Genomic DNA, 17,083 nt, shown 5'->3' with positions numbered 1-17,083 from the left:
GTAGTGAATTGTTTAAAGTTAACACTTGTTCAAATTTTTTTACACTATAGCATTTATGCAATGGTTTACAGAATTCATGGAATTATTTTTATCAGTAGGGAAATTAATTAAAACTTTGAATCTTTATTTTGTCTGCATCTTTGCGCACAACCCCGAGAGCCTGCTGGCACAGAAGGAACAGAGGAAGGTGTCCTCTGGCTGAGACCTGTCGCCCTGCTCCTCCTGCCCCAGATCACAGGGTGTTCCCACGCAGTCCAGGGTCGCCTCGTAGCAGCTCTGCTGTCTTGTCCGTGGGTGTCCTGGGACCCAAGTGCTCAGAGCTGGAAGTTTCTGCCAAAACACCAGGCAGCAGGAGGTCAGGACCTGACCTGCAGGGCGGCAGGTCCCAAGGTGGGCTCAGCCCCAACCCCCGGGCACAACTGACCTGCAGGCTTCACGTAGGGGAGGCTGTGCTGGGTCAGTATGCTTTTAAGTCTTTTCATCTCCTTTGACAGGGCTTTATGTGCCTAGAACAGGAGTTGAAAGGGAGCAGTCAGGCCCTTGGTGGGAGGCCAGTCCTGGGCCTGGGAGCACCGTCTGTACCTCGTTACAGCTCTCCAGCGTTTGAAACACCAGGCCCTTGGCACCTCCTTCCTGCTGCACCGATTCACTTTGTTCTGGAGTCTTTAAATAACCAGCATCCTCAAAAATCGCCCTGAGCGACTTCTCGTAGCCCTGCAGGTGGAGGACGAGGAGGGAGCACTGCTGCAGCTGCACTGCTCCCCGCCCAGGCGGCGCCCGCCCTGTCGCTCACCTGGGACGTGATCAGCTCATCCGCCAGGTCCTGCTCCACCCGGTCCCACCTCTGCTGCAGGGCCATGGGCAGGGCCGGGTACACTGAGAATCCAACAGAAACCAGACTGAGCTGAGCCCCTCTGCCCCCAACGCCCACCAGTGCCCCCCCGCCGGCCCCGGCGCCCACCTAACAAGGAGTGGGGGTGGCAGACGAGGGGCGTCTCGAACGTCAGTGCGTAGACACAGGTGCTTGGCTCAGACACGTGGGCCAACCGGTTGGTTTTGCCACAGGTGAGCTCCACCTGGGGGGAAACCCTGGTGAGCGGGTGGGGGGAGCGGGCCCCAATCCCACCCTCCCGCCCAGCTCACCTTGCTCTGCCGGCTCCGGGAGTGGCAGGAGTCACCGTCCCTCATCCACATGCCCCTGAAGGTGTTGTTGGCGATTTCCCACTCGTGCCAGATGCTGGGGAGGAGCAGAGTGCGTGAGGCTGTGGTGGGGGGGACAGTGGACAGGTGGAGCCGCAGCCACCCCCAGCGCCGCTCACCCAAGGATCCCACTGTAGGCGTTCCAGCGGAAGGTCTGCTCGTGCTGCGTCACGTTGTGGAACGGGCAGAGCTCGTACTTGTACCTGGGGGCACAGCGCTGTCAGGGGGGTCCCAGGCCCTGGCCACGCCTACCCCTGCCCTCACTCACGTGGACTCCACCAGGCTGAAGCACTTGCCAGAAAGTCTGGAGAGATGCACGGGCCCTGAAAGGGGAGAGCACGGCCCGCTGAGCGTGGTGCGAAGAGCAGGCGTGCAGAAACCCACAGAACCAGGGCCATTTAGGAAAAGATCCAGTGGTTTAAACTTTAAAACTGGAGCAAAAGAGTTGGAGCAACATTAGCAAAGTACCAGACTAGGAAGCTCCAAGCTCATATCCCTGTGAAAACATCAAGTGAACCCCTACAAACCAGCTGAGCTAACCCAGTTCTGGAAATCAGGCCTACAGCAACCAAGTGAGCACCACGCAGCAAAGCCACCACCCCAGCGTGGTCGTGAGGAGCAGGCTGACCTCATCTGCAACATCCCAGCCTAGCTGGGGGCTGCCGGGAGGACTGGTCTCTGTTTTGCCCAACTCAGATCACCAGGCAGGAAAGGGAGCTGCTCATGAAGGCTGCAGGGGGGCAAGGGGTTATGGTTGGACACACACAACAGGACATCCAGGACCTGAGGAGGAGCTGGGGTGAGACTCTTGGAGAACCAAAGACATCCAGGAGCAGCCTGCACACAGCTGCCCCTAGACTCCGAACACACCCAGCCTGGTGGTGAAGGCCGCCCCAGCACGGGGCCAGGCTGCAAAGAAACTGCAGCCTCTTCAAAGGAAAACCCAACAGAACCACCTGGGAGAAGCCCAGACACTGGACTGATAGAAGACTTCAGTTAAACACATGTCTGAAATATGCTTAAGGAACTGGAGGGAAACGCAAAGAACTAAAGTATATCAGGCAAATGACATGTAGGCAGAGAGACAAACAGTATCGAAAGGAACCAGAAAAATCTGGAGCTGAAAAATACAACTGAAATAAATCCACAAAAGGGGTTAACAGATTTTGAGCAGAGAAAAGAACCAGTGAAGAGACGGCAGGACACACAGTGGGGAGTCCCTGAAGGAGGAGAGGGGCAGAGAGAGTATCTGAGGAAATGACTCTCCCAACTTGACAAAACACATGCATCTACACATCCAAGCAGCTCACTGAACTCCAAGTACAATAAACTCAGAGAGACCCACGTCAAGACACAAAAGAAAACTGTCAAAAACCAAGTCCAAAGCAGCAAGAAGTGACTCATCCCATCAAGGGATCCTTAATAAGATTATCCGCCCATTTCTCTGCCACACTCCAGAGGCCAGAAAGCTGTGGGATGGAAGAAAACACTGTTGACTGAGGAGTCTACATCCAGGAAACTATCCTCCAAAAATGAGGGCAAAATCAAGACACTCCCAGATAAACAAAAGCTGAGGGACTTCGTTACCACAAGGCCTGCCCTGGAGGGAGTCCTTCCAGTAAAGGCAAATACACTGGCAAACCCAAAGCAGTATGTGATTCTGATCTGCAAATCTACAGGGTTTAAAAAGATGCATAAAAATAATTACAAATTACATTTAAAGAGGTAATTTCTGAAATCAATAACAAAGTTGGGGGAGGGACAGAGCTGTACAGGAGAAGTCTTTGAATTTATACCAATTTCAATCACGTACAAATTAGACTTAATGGCTTTATGATTGTATGTAATCCCCTGGCAACCATAGAGGAAATAGCTACACAGAATAATACACAAAAGTAAAAAGGACGTCAAAACACGTCACTTAGAAGTCAACAAAAAGGAATGGAGGGAATGAGGGACAAAAAAACTATAAGACAAATTTTGCTGTTTTGTTTCCTCTAAATCCTTCCTTATCAATGACTACTTTAAATGTAAACAGATTAAACTCTCCCATTCAAAAGGCACAGATTGGCCAAATGGGTAAAAAAAATGTGATCCAACTATATATACTGTTTGTAAGAGACGCATTTAAGATCAAAGACACAAGCAGGCTGAAAGTGAAAGGATGGAAAAAGATATGCAAATAATGAGATAGCAGGGATGGCCACACTAGTATCAGACAAAATAGACTTTCAGGGACTTCCCTGCTGGTCCAGTGGTTAGGAATCCGCCTTCCAATGCAGGGGACGCGAGTTCGATCCCTGGTCAGAGAACTAAGATCCCCCATGCCTCGGGGCAACTAAGCCTGCGTGCTGCAACTACTGAGCCTGTGCACCACAACTAGATAGCCCACGCACCACAACTAGAGAGAGGCCTGCGCTGCAACAAAGAGCCCACTCACTGCAACAAAAGATCCCGCATGCCGAAATGAAGATCCCTGCCGCAACTGTGGCCTGACAGACCCGATGCAGCCAAAAAAGAAAAAAAAAGATTATCAGTCAAACACTGTTAAAGGAGATAAAGACATTATTCATTGATAAAAAGGTCCATTCACCAAGATTATAACAATTACAAACATATGGGCACCAAACACCAGAGCTCGAAAACAAAGCAAGCATTGAAAACTGAAGGGAGAAACAGGCAGTTCTACAATCCTTGGACATTCAACACCCCACTTGAAAGGACACAGAGGACCTGAACAACACTAAAACCACCAGACCTAATCGACATATACAGAATAACCCACCCAACAACAGCAGAAATTACATTTTTTAAGTGTACGTGGAACATTCTCCAGGACACACCATATGTTAGGCCACTTAATAAAAAGACTGAAATCATAGTTTCTCTTCTGAACACAATGGAAACCAGAAATCAACAGCAAAAGCAATGTGGGAAATCCACAAACATATGGAAATTAACACAATCTTAAAGAACCAATGGCTCAAAGAATTCACAAGGGAAACTTGTTTTTGTTTCAAAATATTTTCTAAATACAAGGTACCAAAAATTATCAGATACAGTGAAAGCAATGCTAAGAGGGAAATTAACAGCTGTAAACATATTCAAAACAAGATCTCAAATCAATAACCTAACTTTTACACTTTAAGAAACTAGAAAAAGAAAGCTAGCAAGCTGGACTTCCCTGGCGGTCCAGTGGTTAAGACTCCACACTTCCAATGCAGGGGGTGTGGGTTCAATCCCTGGTTGGGGAACTAAGATCCCACATGCTGCATGGCACAGCAAAAAAAAAAAAAAAACCCAAAAAACTAGCAAGCAAAAGGAAGAAAATAAAGATTAAAGCAGAGATAAATAAAACAAAGAAAAATCAGTAAAACCAGAAGTTGGTTCTTTGAAAAGATCAACAAAATCAACAAACCTTTAAACTAGATTTACTGTAACAAAAAAGAAGATGGGCTTCCCTGGTGGGGCAGTGGTTAAAAATCTGCCTCCCAATGCAAGAGACATGGGTTCGAGCCCTGGTCCGGGAAGATCCCACATGCTGTGGAGCAACTAAGCCCGTGTGCCACAACTACTGGGCCTGCGCTCTAGAGTCCATGAGCCACAACTACTGAGGCAAGCCTGCGTGCCTAGAGCCCATGCTCTGTGACAAGAGAAGCCACCGCAATGAGAAGCCCACACACCACAACGAAGAGTAGCCCCACTTGCCGCAACTATAGAAAGCCCGTGTGCAGCAACAAAGACCCAACACAGCCCAAAATAATTAATTAAAAAAAAAATTCAAATTACTAAAATCATAAACAAAAGGAGGGACATTACTACCAATTTTACAGAAATAAAAAGGATTACAAGAAAATACTATGAAAATTGAAGAAGGGGGAACACCTCTTGACTCAGTTCTATGAGGCCAGCATTCCCCTGATACCAAAGCCAAAAAGATACCTGACGAGAAAGGAAAACTACAGACGTCAACATCCCTTGTGAATGTCAGTGCAAAAATCCTGAACAAAATACTGGCAAACTGAAATCAGCAGCACATTAAAAGGATTCTACAGTGTGAAGAAGTGGGGTTTGTTCCTGGAATGTAAGGATGGTTTAAAAAAAAAGGTTTTTTTTAATGTAATACACCCCATTAACAGAATAAAGGGGGGGGGGAAATTATCATCCAAATTGTTGCAGAAAAAAGCACCTATCAAAATTCAACACTGTTTCACGATGAAAACACTCAACAAAGGAGGATTAGGAGGAAACTTCCTCAACGCAATAAAGGCCATATATGCAAAACCCACAGTGAATATCTTACTGAACGGTGAAAGACTGAAAAAGCTTTCCTCCCAAAAGCGGGAACAACACAAGGAAGCTCTCAGCCCTGCTATTCACTATTCGACATTGTACTGGAGGTTCTAGCCAGAGCAATTAGGCAAAAAAAAGGAAAGGCATCCTAATTAGGAAGGAAGAAGTAAAATTACAATGTGGTGTTTGCAGATGACATGATCATATATATAGAAAACCCTAAGGAGTCCACAGAAATCTATTAGAGCTACTAAATTCAGCAAAGTTGTAGGATACAGAAGTGACACTAAAAACCAGTTGTGTTTCTATACAACAACCCAACAGACAACACAAAAAGGAAATTCAATGAAACAATTCCAGGGATTTCCCTGGTGGTCCAGTGGTTAAGACTCTGCGCTCCCAAGGCAGGGAGCCCAGGTTCGATCCCTGGTCAGGGAACTAGATCCCACATGCCACAATGAAGATCCCACATGCAGCAACAAAGATGGATTCCCAAAGGACCCCAAATAGTCAAAACTATATTGAAATAGAAAAGTTGAAGGACTCACAATTAGTGATTTCAAAGCTTACTTCAAGGGGAATTCCCTGGTGGTCTAGTGGTTAGGACTTGGTGCTCCCACTGCCAGGGTCCCAGGTTTGATCCCTGGTTGAGGAACTAAGATCCCACAAGACGCACAACACCGTCAAAAAAAAAAAAAAAAAAAACCAAAACCCAAAAAACCCCACAAAGCTTACTTCAAAGCTACAGTAATTAAGCCAGTGCAGTATCAGTAGAAAGACAGACGTGTAGACCAACGAAACAGAACAGAGAGCCCAGAAACAAACCCTTGAATATATGCTCAAAGGATCTGTCAGGGTGCTGAAACCATTCAGTGGGGGAAAGGACAGACTTCTCAACAAATGGAGTCGGGAAGCTGGATGTTCATATGCACAGGAATGAAACTGGACCCTTACCTCACACCATGTACAGAAATTAACTTAAAATGGATCAGAGGCTGAAACTACAAAACATAAGGGGAAATCTTTGACATTGGCTTTGTGCTTTGGAAATGATTTCTTGGATATGACATCAAAGGCAAAGGCACCAAAAGGAAAACTAGATAAATGGGACTTCAGAATTTAAAACTTTGCAAGGAAGTGTTGAAAGACAACCTACAGAAAGTGAGAAAGTATTTGCAAATCACATTTCTAACAAGGGTAATATCCAGAACATATAAAGAACTCCTATTAACAGCAACAGCAACGCCCCAAACAACCCAATTAAAAAATGGACCAAGGATTACTAGACATTTTTCTGAAGAAGTGAAAAATAAGTAAATACAAATAAAATCCACAATGAGATATCACCTCACATCCATTAGGATGGCTACTATCCAACAACAACAACAACAACAACAACAACAACACAGAAAAGAATAAATGTTGGTGAGGATGTGGAGAAATTGAAACCTTTGTGCACTGTTGGCGGGAATGTAAAACGGTGCAGCGCTGTTGAAAACAGTTTGGTGGTTCCTCATAAAGCTTAAATGTAGATTTACAGGATACAGCAAATCGACTCCTGGGTATGTGAACTGAAAGCAGGAACTCAGATGCTGCACACCCATGTTCAGATCAGCATTATTCACAGTAACCAAAAAGTAAAAACAACCCAAGTGTACACTGACAGATGAATAAGCAGAATGTAGTACATATGTGCAATGGAATATTATTCAGCCTTAAAAAGCAAGGAAATCCTGCCACATAAATGAACCTTCAAGATACTCTGCTAAGTGAAATACGCCAGTCACAAAAGGACAAGAATTATATGATTCCACTTACATGAGGTACTTAGTTCATTCGAGCTGCTATAACAAAATACCACTGGGTAATTTTACAACTACAGAAATTTATTTTTCACAGTTCTGTGGGGGTTTGAAGCCCAAGATCAGGGCACCAGCACAGTCGAGTTCTAGTTCACAGAGGGTGCCTTCTTGCTGTGTCTTCACATGGTAGAAGGGCCTAGGGATCTCTGGAGCCTCTTTATATTATAAGGGCATCAATCCCATTCTTGAGGGCTCCACCCTCAAGACTCAAGCATCTTCCAAAGACCTCAACTCCTAACACCATCATCTTTTTCAGTTATGATTTCAACCTGTGAATTTCAACCTGTGTACACACAGTGACCACAGCAGGGATCTAGAGTCATTAAATTCACAGAGACAGAAAGTAGAATGTTGGGGGCCAGAGGCTGGGAGGGGTGCGGAGTTGTTTAATGGGGACAGAGGTTCAGTTTGGGAAGATGAAAAAGTTCTGGGGATGATAGAGGTGATGTTTGCCCAACAATATGGATGTGTTTAATGCCTCTTAACTGAACATCTAATAATGGTTAAAATGGTAAATTTTATGTATATTTTACCACAGTAAAAAGAGGGCAATTCACATTTTCTTATATTAGCAAAAAGAAACACCAGAAGACTAAACATAAAATAACAACAAACAGAATCAAGGCAGTATGGGACTTCCCTGGTGGTACAGTAGTTAAGAATCCACCTGCCAATGCAAGGGCCACAGGTTCGATCCCTAGTCTGGGAAGATCCCACATGCCTCGGAGCAACTAAGCCCATGCACCACAACTACTGAGCCTGCATGCCTAGAGCCCGTGCTTCGCAACAAGAGAAGCCACTGCCATGAGAAGCCCGCGCACCGCAACAAAGAGTAGCCCCCCGCTCGCTGCAACTAGAGAAAGCCCACGTGCAGCAACGAAGACCCAATGCAGCCAGATAAATACATACATATATACATACAAAGAGTCAAGGCAGTATGGCCCTGGCATAAAAACAGAGTCCAGAAATAAAGCCACACATATACAGTCAATTAATTTACAACAAAGAAGCCAAGGATATACAATGAGGAAAGGATAGTCTCTTCAATAAACGGTGCTGGTTAAACTGGACCACTATCTTACACCATACACACAAATTTAAGTTGACTGTAAGACCAGAAACTATGAAACTCCTAGAAGAAAACATAGGTGGTAAGCTCTTTGACATCAGTCTCAGTGATGATTTTCAAAATCTGACTCCCCAAACAAAAGCAAAAATAAACAAACGGGACGATATCAAACTACAAAGGTGTGCCAAGGAAACCATCAACAAAATGAAAGGCAACCTACTGAATGGGATAAAACATCTAGCAAATCATATACATAAGGGGGTAATATCCAAAATGTGTAAAGAACTCACACAATTCAATAGCAAAAAAACAAACAATCCAATTAAAAAATGGGCAGAGGGTCTGAATAGACATTTTTCCAAAGAAGACAAAGAGATGGCCAACAGGCACATGAAAAGATGCTCAGCATCATTAATCATCAGGGAAATGCAAATCAAAACCACAATGAGATATCACCTCACACCTGTCGGAACAGCCACTATAAAAAAGACAAATAACAAGTGTTGGCGAGGATGTGGAGAAAAGGAAAACTTGCACACTGTCGGCAGGAATGGAAATTGGTGCGGCCACTATGGAAAACAGGATGGAGGTTCCCACCAAAATTAAATATAGAACTACCCTATAATCCAGCAATTCCACTTCTGGGTATTTATCCAAAGAAAACAAAATCACTAACTCGGAAAAACATCTCCACCCCCCTGTTCACAGCAGCATTATTTACAATAGTCAAGATATGGAAACTACCTAAGTGTCCACTGATGGATAAAGAAGGTGGGGTACACATATACAACAGAGTATTATTCAGCCATAAAACAAGAAATTGCCATCTGAAACACGGATGGACATTTAGGGCATTATCCTAAGTGAAATATGTCAGAGAAAGACAAATACATTATGATCTCACTTATGTGGAAAACAAAACACCAAGCTTATAGATACAAAGAACAGATCAGTGTTTGCCAGAAGCAGGGGATGGGGGGGGGGGACACAAAGTGAGTGAAAATGGTCAAAAAATATAAACTTCCAGTAATAAATAAGTCCTGAGGATATAATGTACAGCACAGTGACTACAGTTAATAATATTGAATTGCGTATCTGAAAGTTGCTAAGGAAGTAAATCTTTTTTTAAAAATTGAAGTATAGTCGATTTACAATGTTGTGCTAAATTTCTGCTGCACAGCAAAGTGATTCAGTTACACATACTTTTCCATAATGCTTTATCATAGGATATTGAATATAGTTCTCTGTGCTACACAGTTAGGACCTTGTTGTTTATCCATTCTATATATAAAAGCTTACATCTGCTAACCCCAAACTCCCACTCCATTTCTCCCCCAACGCCCCCCCTTAGCAACCACAACTCTGTTCTCTATGTCTGAGTCTGTTTTTGTTGTGTAGATATGTTCATTTGTGTCATATTTAGATTCCACATATAAGTGATATCATATGGTATTTGTCTTTCTCCTTCTGACTTAACCTCACTTAGTATGATAATCTCTAGTTGCATCCACGTTGCTACAAATGGCATTATTTCGTTCTTTTTTTATAGCTGAGTAGTATTCCATTGTATATATGTACCACATCTTAAGAAAGTAAATCTTAAACGTCCTCTCCAAAGAAGACATACAGATGGCCAAGAGGCACATGAAAAGCTGCTCAACATCACTAATTATTAGAGAAACGCAAATCAAAACTACAATGAGGTATCACCTCCCACCGGTTAGAATGGGCATCATCAGAAAATCTACAAATGCTGGAGAGGGTGTGGAGAAAAGGGAACCCTCTTGCACTGTTGGTGGGAATGTAAACTGATACAGCCACTATGGAGAACAGTATGGAGGTTCCTTAAAAAACTAAAAATAGAATTACCATATGACCCAGCAATCTTACTACTGGGCATATACCCAGAGAAAACCATAATTCAAAAAGACACATGCACCCCAATGTTCACTGCGGCACTGTTTACAATAGCCAGGTCATGGAAGCAACCTAAATGTCCATCGACAGACGAATGGATAAAGAAGATGTGGTACATACATACAATGGAACATTACTCAGCCATAAAAAGGAACGAAATTGGGTCATTTGTAGAGACGTGGATGGACCTAGAGACGGTCATAGAGTGAAATAAGTCAAAAAAACAAATATCGTATATTAACGCATATATGTGGAATCTAGAAAAATAGTTACAGATTAACTGGTTTGCAAGGCAAAAATAGAGACACACGGCTTCCCTGGTGGCGCAGTGGATAGGAATCTGCCTGCCAATGCAGGGGACACAGGTTCAATCCCTGGTCCGGGAGGATCCCACATGCCACGGAGCAACTAGGCCCGTGCACCATGACTGCTGAGCCTGCGCTCTGGAGCCCGTGAGCCACAACTACTGAAGCCTGCGTGTCTAGAGCCCGTGCTCTTCAACGGGAGAGGCCACCGCAGTGAGGCCACCGCAATGTCGGTCCTGGGTGAGCTCCGCCCATGCACCGCAACGAGGAGTGGCTCCCGCTCGCTGCAGCTGGAGAGGGCCCGCGCACAGCAACAAAGACCCAACACAGCCAAAAATAAATAAATTAAAAAAAAAAAAGAGACACAGATGTGGAGAGCATATGGACACCAAGGGGGGAAGCGGGGGTGGGGTGTGGGCGGTGGTGGTGGGATGAAGTGGGAGATTGGGATTGACATGTATACACTAATATGTATAAAATAGATAAGTAATAAAAACCTGCTGTATAAAAAAAATTTTTTTTTAAATCTTAAACGTCTTCATCACAAGAAGAAAAAAAGTTTTTGGTAACTATGTGGTGTCAGAGAATAACTAGACTTATTCCCATCATTTTGCAAAATATACAAACAGTGAATCATTATGTTGTATACCTGAAACTAATACGTCAATTATACCTTAAAACAAACAAACAAAACAGCAAATGGCCCTGGACAGGGAGCACAAGGTAGGAAGGAGAGCTCGGGGCGTATCTGTCCTAAGGTTTACATGTGAACCACGCAGGCATGCTAATGTGCTCAAAAGTAAAATAAAAGGATGACATTAAAGCCCCTACAGCTGAAATCAAAGCAAACGAACTGAACTATACACAATTAGTAACGTCACTTCACCGGAAGAAGAATCACTCTCAGTGATTTAAGAACAAGTACTGTTAATGAGTTAATAGCAGTAATGCCATATTAGTTTTCAGGCCATTATATATGTGCTGTAGAATAGAGCAAATGACCATATGACGATACCAGGTATCAGAAGCCACAGCCACTAACATGGGACCAAGTCTCCTACAGATCCCACTGTAGAGAACGTCTGAAGGCCTGAGGCTGTAGAGGGGACTGAGGGGCGGGGCCGGCTTGGAAGAAGAGGGCACTGATTCCTGTGGGTTCCCGCCTGGGGCAGGCAATGGCATAACCCACCCCAGTCTCTGGCCATAGGATCTGGGACAGAGGGAGCCAACCCAGCAGCTGGAAAGCGTGGGGTGGTATCAGAAAGGACGGCGGGGGTGGAGGGAGGGAAGCCTGCCCGGCTCTCTGGCTGAGCCCTGCATGCATGAACCACCAAGCAGGGGGGTCGGTCCTGGGTGAGCTCCGCCCAGCCAGCTGCCTCAGCACACCACATTCTCCCAAGGGGAGAGCCGGGCCAAGGGTGTATCCAAAAGTATCAGACATACAACAAAGCAGGCAAATGCGACCCACCCCCAAGAGAACAGGCAAACATAGGAGACTGACCCCAACAAACACAGATGATGTTGGAAGTAGAAGAGGATTTTAAAGCAGCTATTGCAACTATGTTCCAGGGTGTAAAGTAAAACATGGTAATAAAGAGATAGGGAATCTCAGCAGATAAATAGAAATTAGAAAAAGAACAGAAACTCTAGAAATGAAAAGAGTCAGAAATAATTAACAATTTAAATCCAGCAATATATAAAACATATGTATTCACTGTGCCCAAGTGGAGCTTACTCCAAGAACACAGTGTTGGCTCAACATTCAAACACCAATGCTACCCACTATGTAAACAGCCTAAATGAGAAAATCCATCATCCTCTCGATAGGTTTAAAAAAAGCATTTGACAGAACCCAACACCCATTCATGGTAAAAACTCAGCGACCAGGAACAGCAGGGAAGGTCCTCCACCTGAGAAAGGGCTACAAATGCCCCTCTGCAGACCGTGAACTGAAGATGGGAGACCGAGGCCAGGTGGGGGGGACGCCTCTCCCCACTGCTCTCCCGAAATTGGAGGCCCAGCCAGGGTGAAGGCACACAACTGTACTCCAGCTAATAGATGAAGAAACGTTAAACACCACAGGAATGCAATGAACAAAATCCAGAATGTGTGAAACAAGTGACCCAGTCTCCTCAATAAATTGCAAGGAAATGGAGGGCATCTATAGATTCAAGGAAACTGAAGCACACGTGGGTGTGTGTCAAGCACACACAACACACAGACCTTCCATACTGACTCAGACAAACCAACCACCTATTAAAAATTATGAGATTGGGGCTTCCCCAGTGGCGCAGTGGTTGAGAATCCGCCTGCCAATGCAGGGGACATGGGTTCGATCCCTGGTCCGGGAAGATCCCACATGCCGCGGAGCAACTAAGCTCGTGTGCCACAACTACTGAGCCTGTGCTCTAGAGCCCGTGAGCCACAAATACTGAGCCCGCATGCCGCAATTACTGAAGCCCACGCGCCTAGAGCCCGTGCTCCACAACGAGAGAAGACACTGCAATGAGAAGCCCGCGCACCGCAACGAAGAGTAGCCCCCGCTCGCCGCAACTAGAGAAAGCCCGCGCGCAGCAACGAAGACCCAGCACAGCCAAAATAAAAAAGTTATTTTAAAAAGTTAAAAAAAGAAAATAAAGGGGAAAATAAAAACCCTGTAATACTGCATTTCAATTTAAAACTTAAAATCACATCGGTTTCATCTATTCTTCCAGCATAAATACATCTATGTGTGTGCATGTGTGTGCATGCTTTTTACCTTGAAATAATCATAGACTTATAACTGTAGTACATCACCAAAACTAGGAAATTGACGTTGGCACTATACAACTGACTACAAACCGTACTCGGATTTCAGTTTTTGTATGTGTTCAGCAATATGAAAAAGCCACTGATACATGCAACAACAAAGATGAATCCCAAAAACATGATGCTGAGGAAGACTCCAGACGTGGGAGTGTATGCTGACTTCTTCAGCTGAAATCCAAGCATGGATGACACTATTCTAAAGCAATAGAAGCCAGAGAGTGATGGGGTGGAGGATTTAAAAGGGACACATAGGAATCGTCTGGGTGGTGGAAATGTTCTCAGTCTTGTTTGGGGGTGGTGATTGCATGCATGTGCTCAATTTACAAACTTTATCAAACTGAACATGTCAATTTTACCTCAGTAAAAATAGGGTTTGAGGGACTTCCCTGGTGGCGCAGTGGTTAAGAATCCGCCTGACAATGGAGGGGACACAGGTTCGATCCCTGGTCCGGGAAGATCCCACATGTCGCAGAGCAACTAAGCCCATGCGCCACAACTACCGAGCCTGCGCCTGCACTCTAGGGCCCACGAGCCACAACTACTGAAGCCCGCGCACCTAGAGCCCGTGCTCCGCAACAAGAGAAGCCACTACAGTGAGAAGCCCACACACTGCAACGAAGAGTAGCCCCCGCTCGCCGCAACTAGAGAAAGCCCACGCAGAGCAACGAAGACCCATCGCAGCCAAAAATAAATAAAATTTAAAAAAATAAAAAAATAGGGTTTGAATCTGAGCCAGAAAGGGATGGGTGGGGGGGATTTAAAAGGGACACGTAGGAATCTTCTGGGTGGTGGAAATGTTCTCAGTCTTGTTTGGGGGTGGTGATTACATTCATGTGCTCAATTTACAAACTTTATCAAACTGAACATGTCAATTATACCTCAATAAAAATAGGGTTTAAATCTGACCCAATAATGATATTCAAAAAGGAGAGAGAAAGAAAGGGGGGGAAAGGGAACACTTCTCTTTACCAGAGACCACCAGCAAACAATAAATGCAGAAGGCATGAGAGAAGCAGAGCTCTGCACTCCTCTACCCAATCAGACTGAACCGGGAGGCCACCGGGGGCAGCACGTCCACTCAGCACCAAAGGAGTGCTCACGGACAGCACGCTGAGGGCAGAGGGAGAAACCTGCCTCCCACCGCTAGACCCTGGCAGCACTCAGCCGCAGTCGACTGCGGCCCTCTGACACGATGCCTACCTACAAAGTATTTGTGCCCAAACTGCTTAACCTGACTGTAATCAAGCTTCCAGGCCATTTACAGAATATACTAGGGAAAGCAGAACAAGCTAATGACCTCATAAACCAGACAGATCTGGTCAAACATCCTGTAAGACAACTGGCCCGGCACATAACCCCTTGACTGATTCCTGTGTGGGGTGGGTCCTGGGACAGCTGTAGAAGGCATTCCTGAGACAACAGGAAAATGTGGATGTGAACTGGTTATATTATAGAATTTCTGCTAACTTGGGGAGTGGGAGATCCATACTGTAAATATTTAGGAATAAAGCGTCATGATGTCTGTAACTGACTTTCAAATGGTTCAGCAAAATGAAAGTTCACTTTTTTCAAAGTGAAAACGAGAAGAAGATAAAGCAAAATGTCAGCTCTTGTACTGAGGGGGAGAGTATGCTGCTGTTCACAGCCACATTCCTCCATTTTTCTATTCAATATTTTCACAGTAAAAAGCTGGAATCGAGTTGTTTAGCGTGAAAGCTCACAGCTGTACCCTCTATCTCTGATCTCACCATACCCCTGCGGCCAATACCTCTGGCCCTGGAATCCTTGCTCAAGGCCTTTATTTGGCCACTCCTTCTGCTAGACCCCTCTTCCCCAGATATCCACATCCCTTACTCCTGTTCCCCTTCAACTTTTGAACAAAATTTCACTTCTCAGTCTTTTCCTGAACCCATTTAAAACGGCAATCCCCAAAACAACCCCCCCCCCAAACACTCACTCTTCTCTGCTTTCCATACCTACAGAGTGTTTTTCATTTTTCACCATCAAGCATTCTACATTTTACCTACTTTTTTGTTTATGGCCTACCTACCCCCCCCATTAAACTGTCAACTACATGAGGACACTGTACGTTTTGTTCATTTCTACATCCCCAGCACAGACACACTCTGACATGTGGTAGTATTCAAGAAAAAAAGATCTTGGGACTTCCCTCGTGGTGCAGTGGTTAAGAATCCGCCTGCCAATGCAGGGGACACGGGTTCGAGCCCTTGTCCGGGAAGACCCCACATGCCGCGGAGCAACTAAGCCTGTGTGCCACAACTACTGAGCCCGCGTGCCACAACTACTGAAGCCCGCACTCCTAGAGCCTGTGCTCCGCAACAAGAGAAGCCACTGCAATGAGAAGCCTGTGCACCGCAACTAACAGTAGACCCCAATCGCCACAACTAGAGAAAGTCCGTGCACAGCAACGAAGACCCAACGCAGCCAAAAAATTCTTGGATTTTTGTTTGTTATATTTAATACTCATTTAACAACCCAGCAGTTCCACTTCTTAGATCCTGTCTCAGGAAACCACTCACAGAAGGGTAGAAGGAGGCAGTCCCTGGAGGGATGTTCTCCTCAGCAATGTTTCTAGTGACCAAAAACCATAAACAACACTTTGCTAGACAACAAAAGAATGCAGAGCCATCCTATGGAATACTAAACACCAAGTGAAAAGAGTGAAGACCCACATCCACTGTGAAGAAACACCGTGAGCGACAACAGCAAGTGAGCACACCTGTATAGTAGTACTGCTCAAAAAAGGGCAAACATCACAAAAAAAATTTAAACAAACACACACAAAACTACACGTTTTTTCTTGTAAAAGCATAAAAAACATCTGGAAAGACAAACACCGAACTGTAACAGAAATCACCTCTAGCGAAAAAAATTAAGGACTATATCCGGGATAACTATTCAACTTGGTACAATCACAGTCTGGAATGTTAGCGCGCACTTAAAAATAATTTTAGAATTATTGACAAACGACAACATGAGCCTCCAGGCCCTAACTTTCAAGGCCCCTCATCCGAGGCTTCCCTCCCTCCCTGGCCCCCCTGGAGCAGGCTCCCGAGAGCTGACGCGGCCCACCGGTCGGGAAGCCAGGCCAGCTCCCTGCTCCCTCCCAGGCCCCCAGCACGCCCGCGGCCAGGGCCCCGAACTCACCAGACACGGGTGAAGGATCTCTCCTGGGCTGGAGGCGACTGGTCTGGGGCAGGAACGGGTTGTTGAGCCTGAGAGAAGCGGCACAGTCAGGGGGAACCGGGCCCGGACCGCCGCGGGAACCCCCCGCCGCCGCTCCCCGCGAGGCCGCTCACCCGAACGTGTTGGGCTCTTCCACCACCTTCATCTTGGCGGCACCTGCGGGCGCGGGCCCTACGGGGAACAGGCAGTGAGGAGGCGGGCGTGCGGCGGGGGCGCGGGGACGGAGAGGAGGGGGCTCCGGGACGCAGGGGCCTGGGCATGGGTGGAGGGGCGCGGGCGTCGGCAGCCCGGACACTAACCGCGCGTTGCGAGCCCGAGCAGCAGCACGAAACGCGCCAACCCTGCCACCATCGCGCTGCCGCCGCCGCCGCCGCCGCGCGTGGTCACGTGAGCGCACTTGTCACCTGAACGCCGGAACCGGA

General features: G+C 46.0%; 1 protein-coding gene across 1 annotated transcript; it reads right to left on the bottom strand.

Annotated features, from left to right (window-relative positions):
• Positions 1 to 103: 103 nt before the first annotated feature.
• Positions 104 to 17,046, bottom strand: GNPTG (N-acetylglucosamine-1-phosphate transferase subunit gamma). The gene is made up of 11 exons (XM_068565938.1): positions 16,961 to 17,046; positions 16,775 to 16,832; positions 16,623 to 16,690; positions 1,469 to 1,523; positions 1,320 to 1,403; positions 1,144 to 1,237; positions 962 to 1,076; positions 794 to 876; positions 583 to 714; positions 425 to 506; positions 104 to 330 (listed from the first exon to the last, which is right to left on the bottom strand). Exons 1-11 carry the CDS (start codon positions 17,010 to 17,012, stop codon positions 233 to 235), a joined length of 921 nt encoding a protein of 306 aa, XP_068422039.1. The 5' UTR covers positions 17,013 to 17,046; the 3' UTR covers positions 104 to 232.
• Between the last annotated feature and the right edge of the window lie 37 nt (positions 17,047 to 17,083).

Source organism: Eschrichtius robustus, chromosome 16 (genome assembly GCF_028021215.1).
Source record: "Eschrichtius robustus isolate mEscRob2 chromosome 16, mEscRob2.pri, whole genome shotgun sequence".
Classification (NCBI taxonomy): domain Eukaryota; kingdom Metazoa; phylum Chordata; class Mammalia; order Artiodactyla; family Eschrichtiidae; genus Eschrichtius; species Eschrichtius robustus.
Note: the sequence above shows the minus strand (reverse complement) of the source record. Positions and strands in the feature narration are given on the sequence as shown.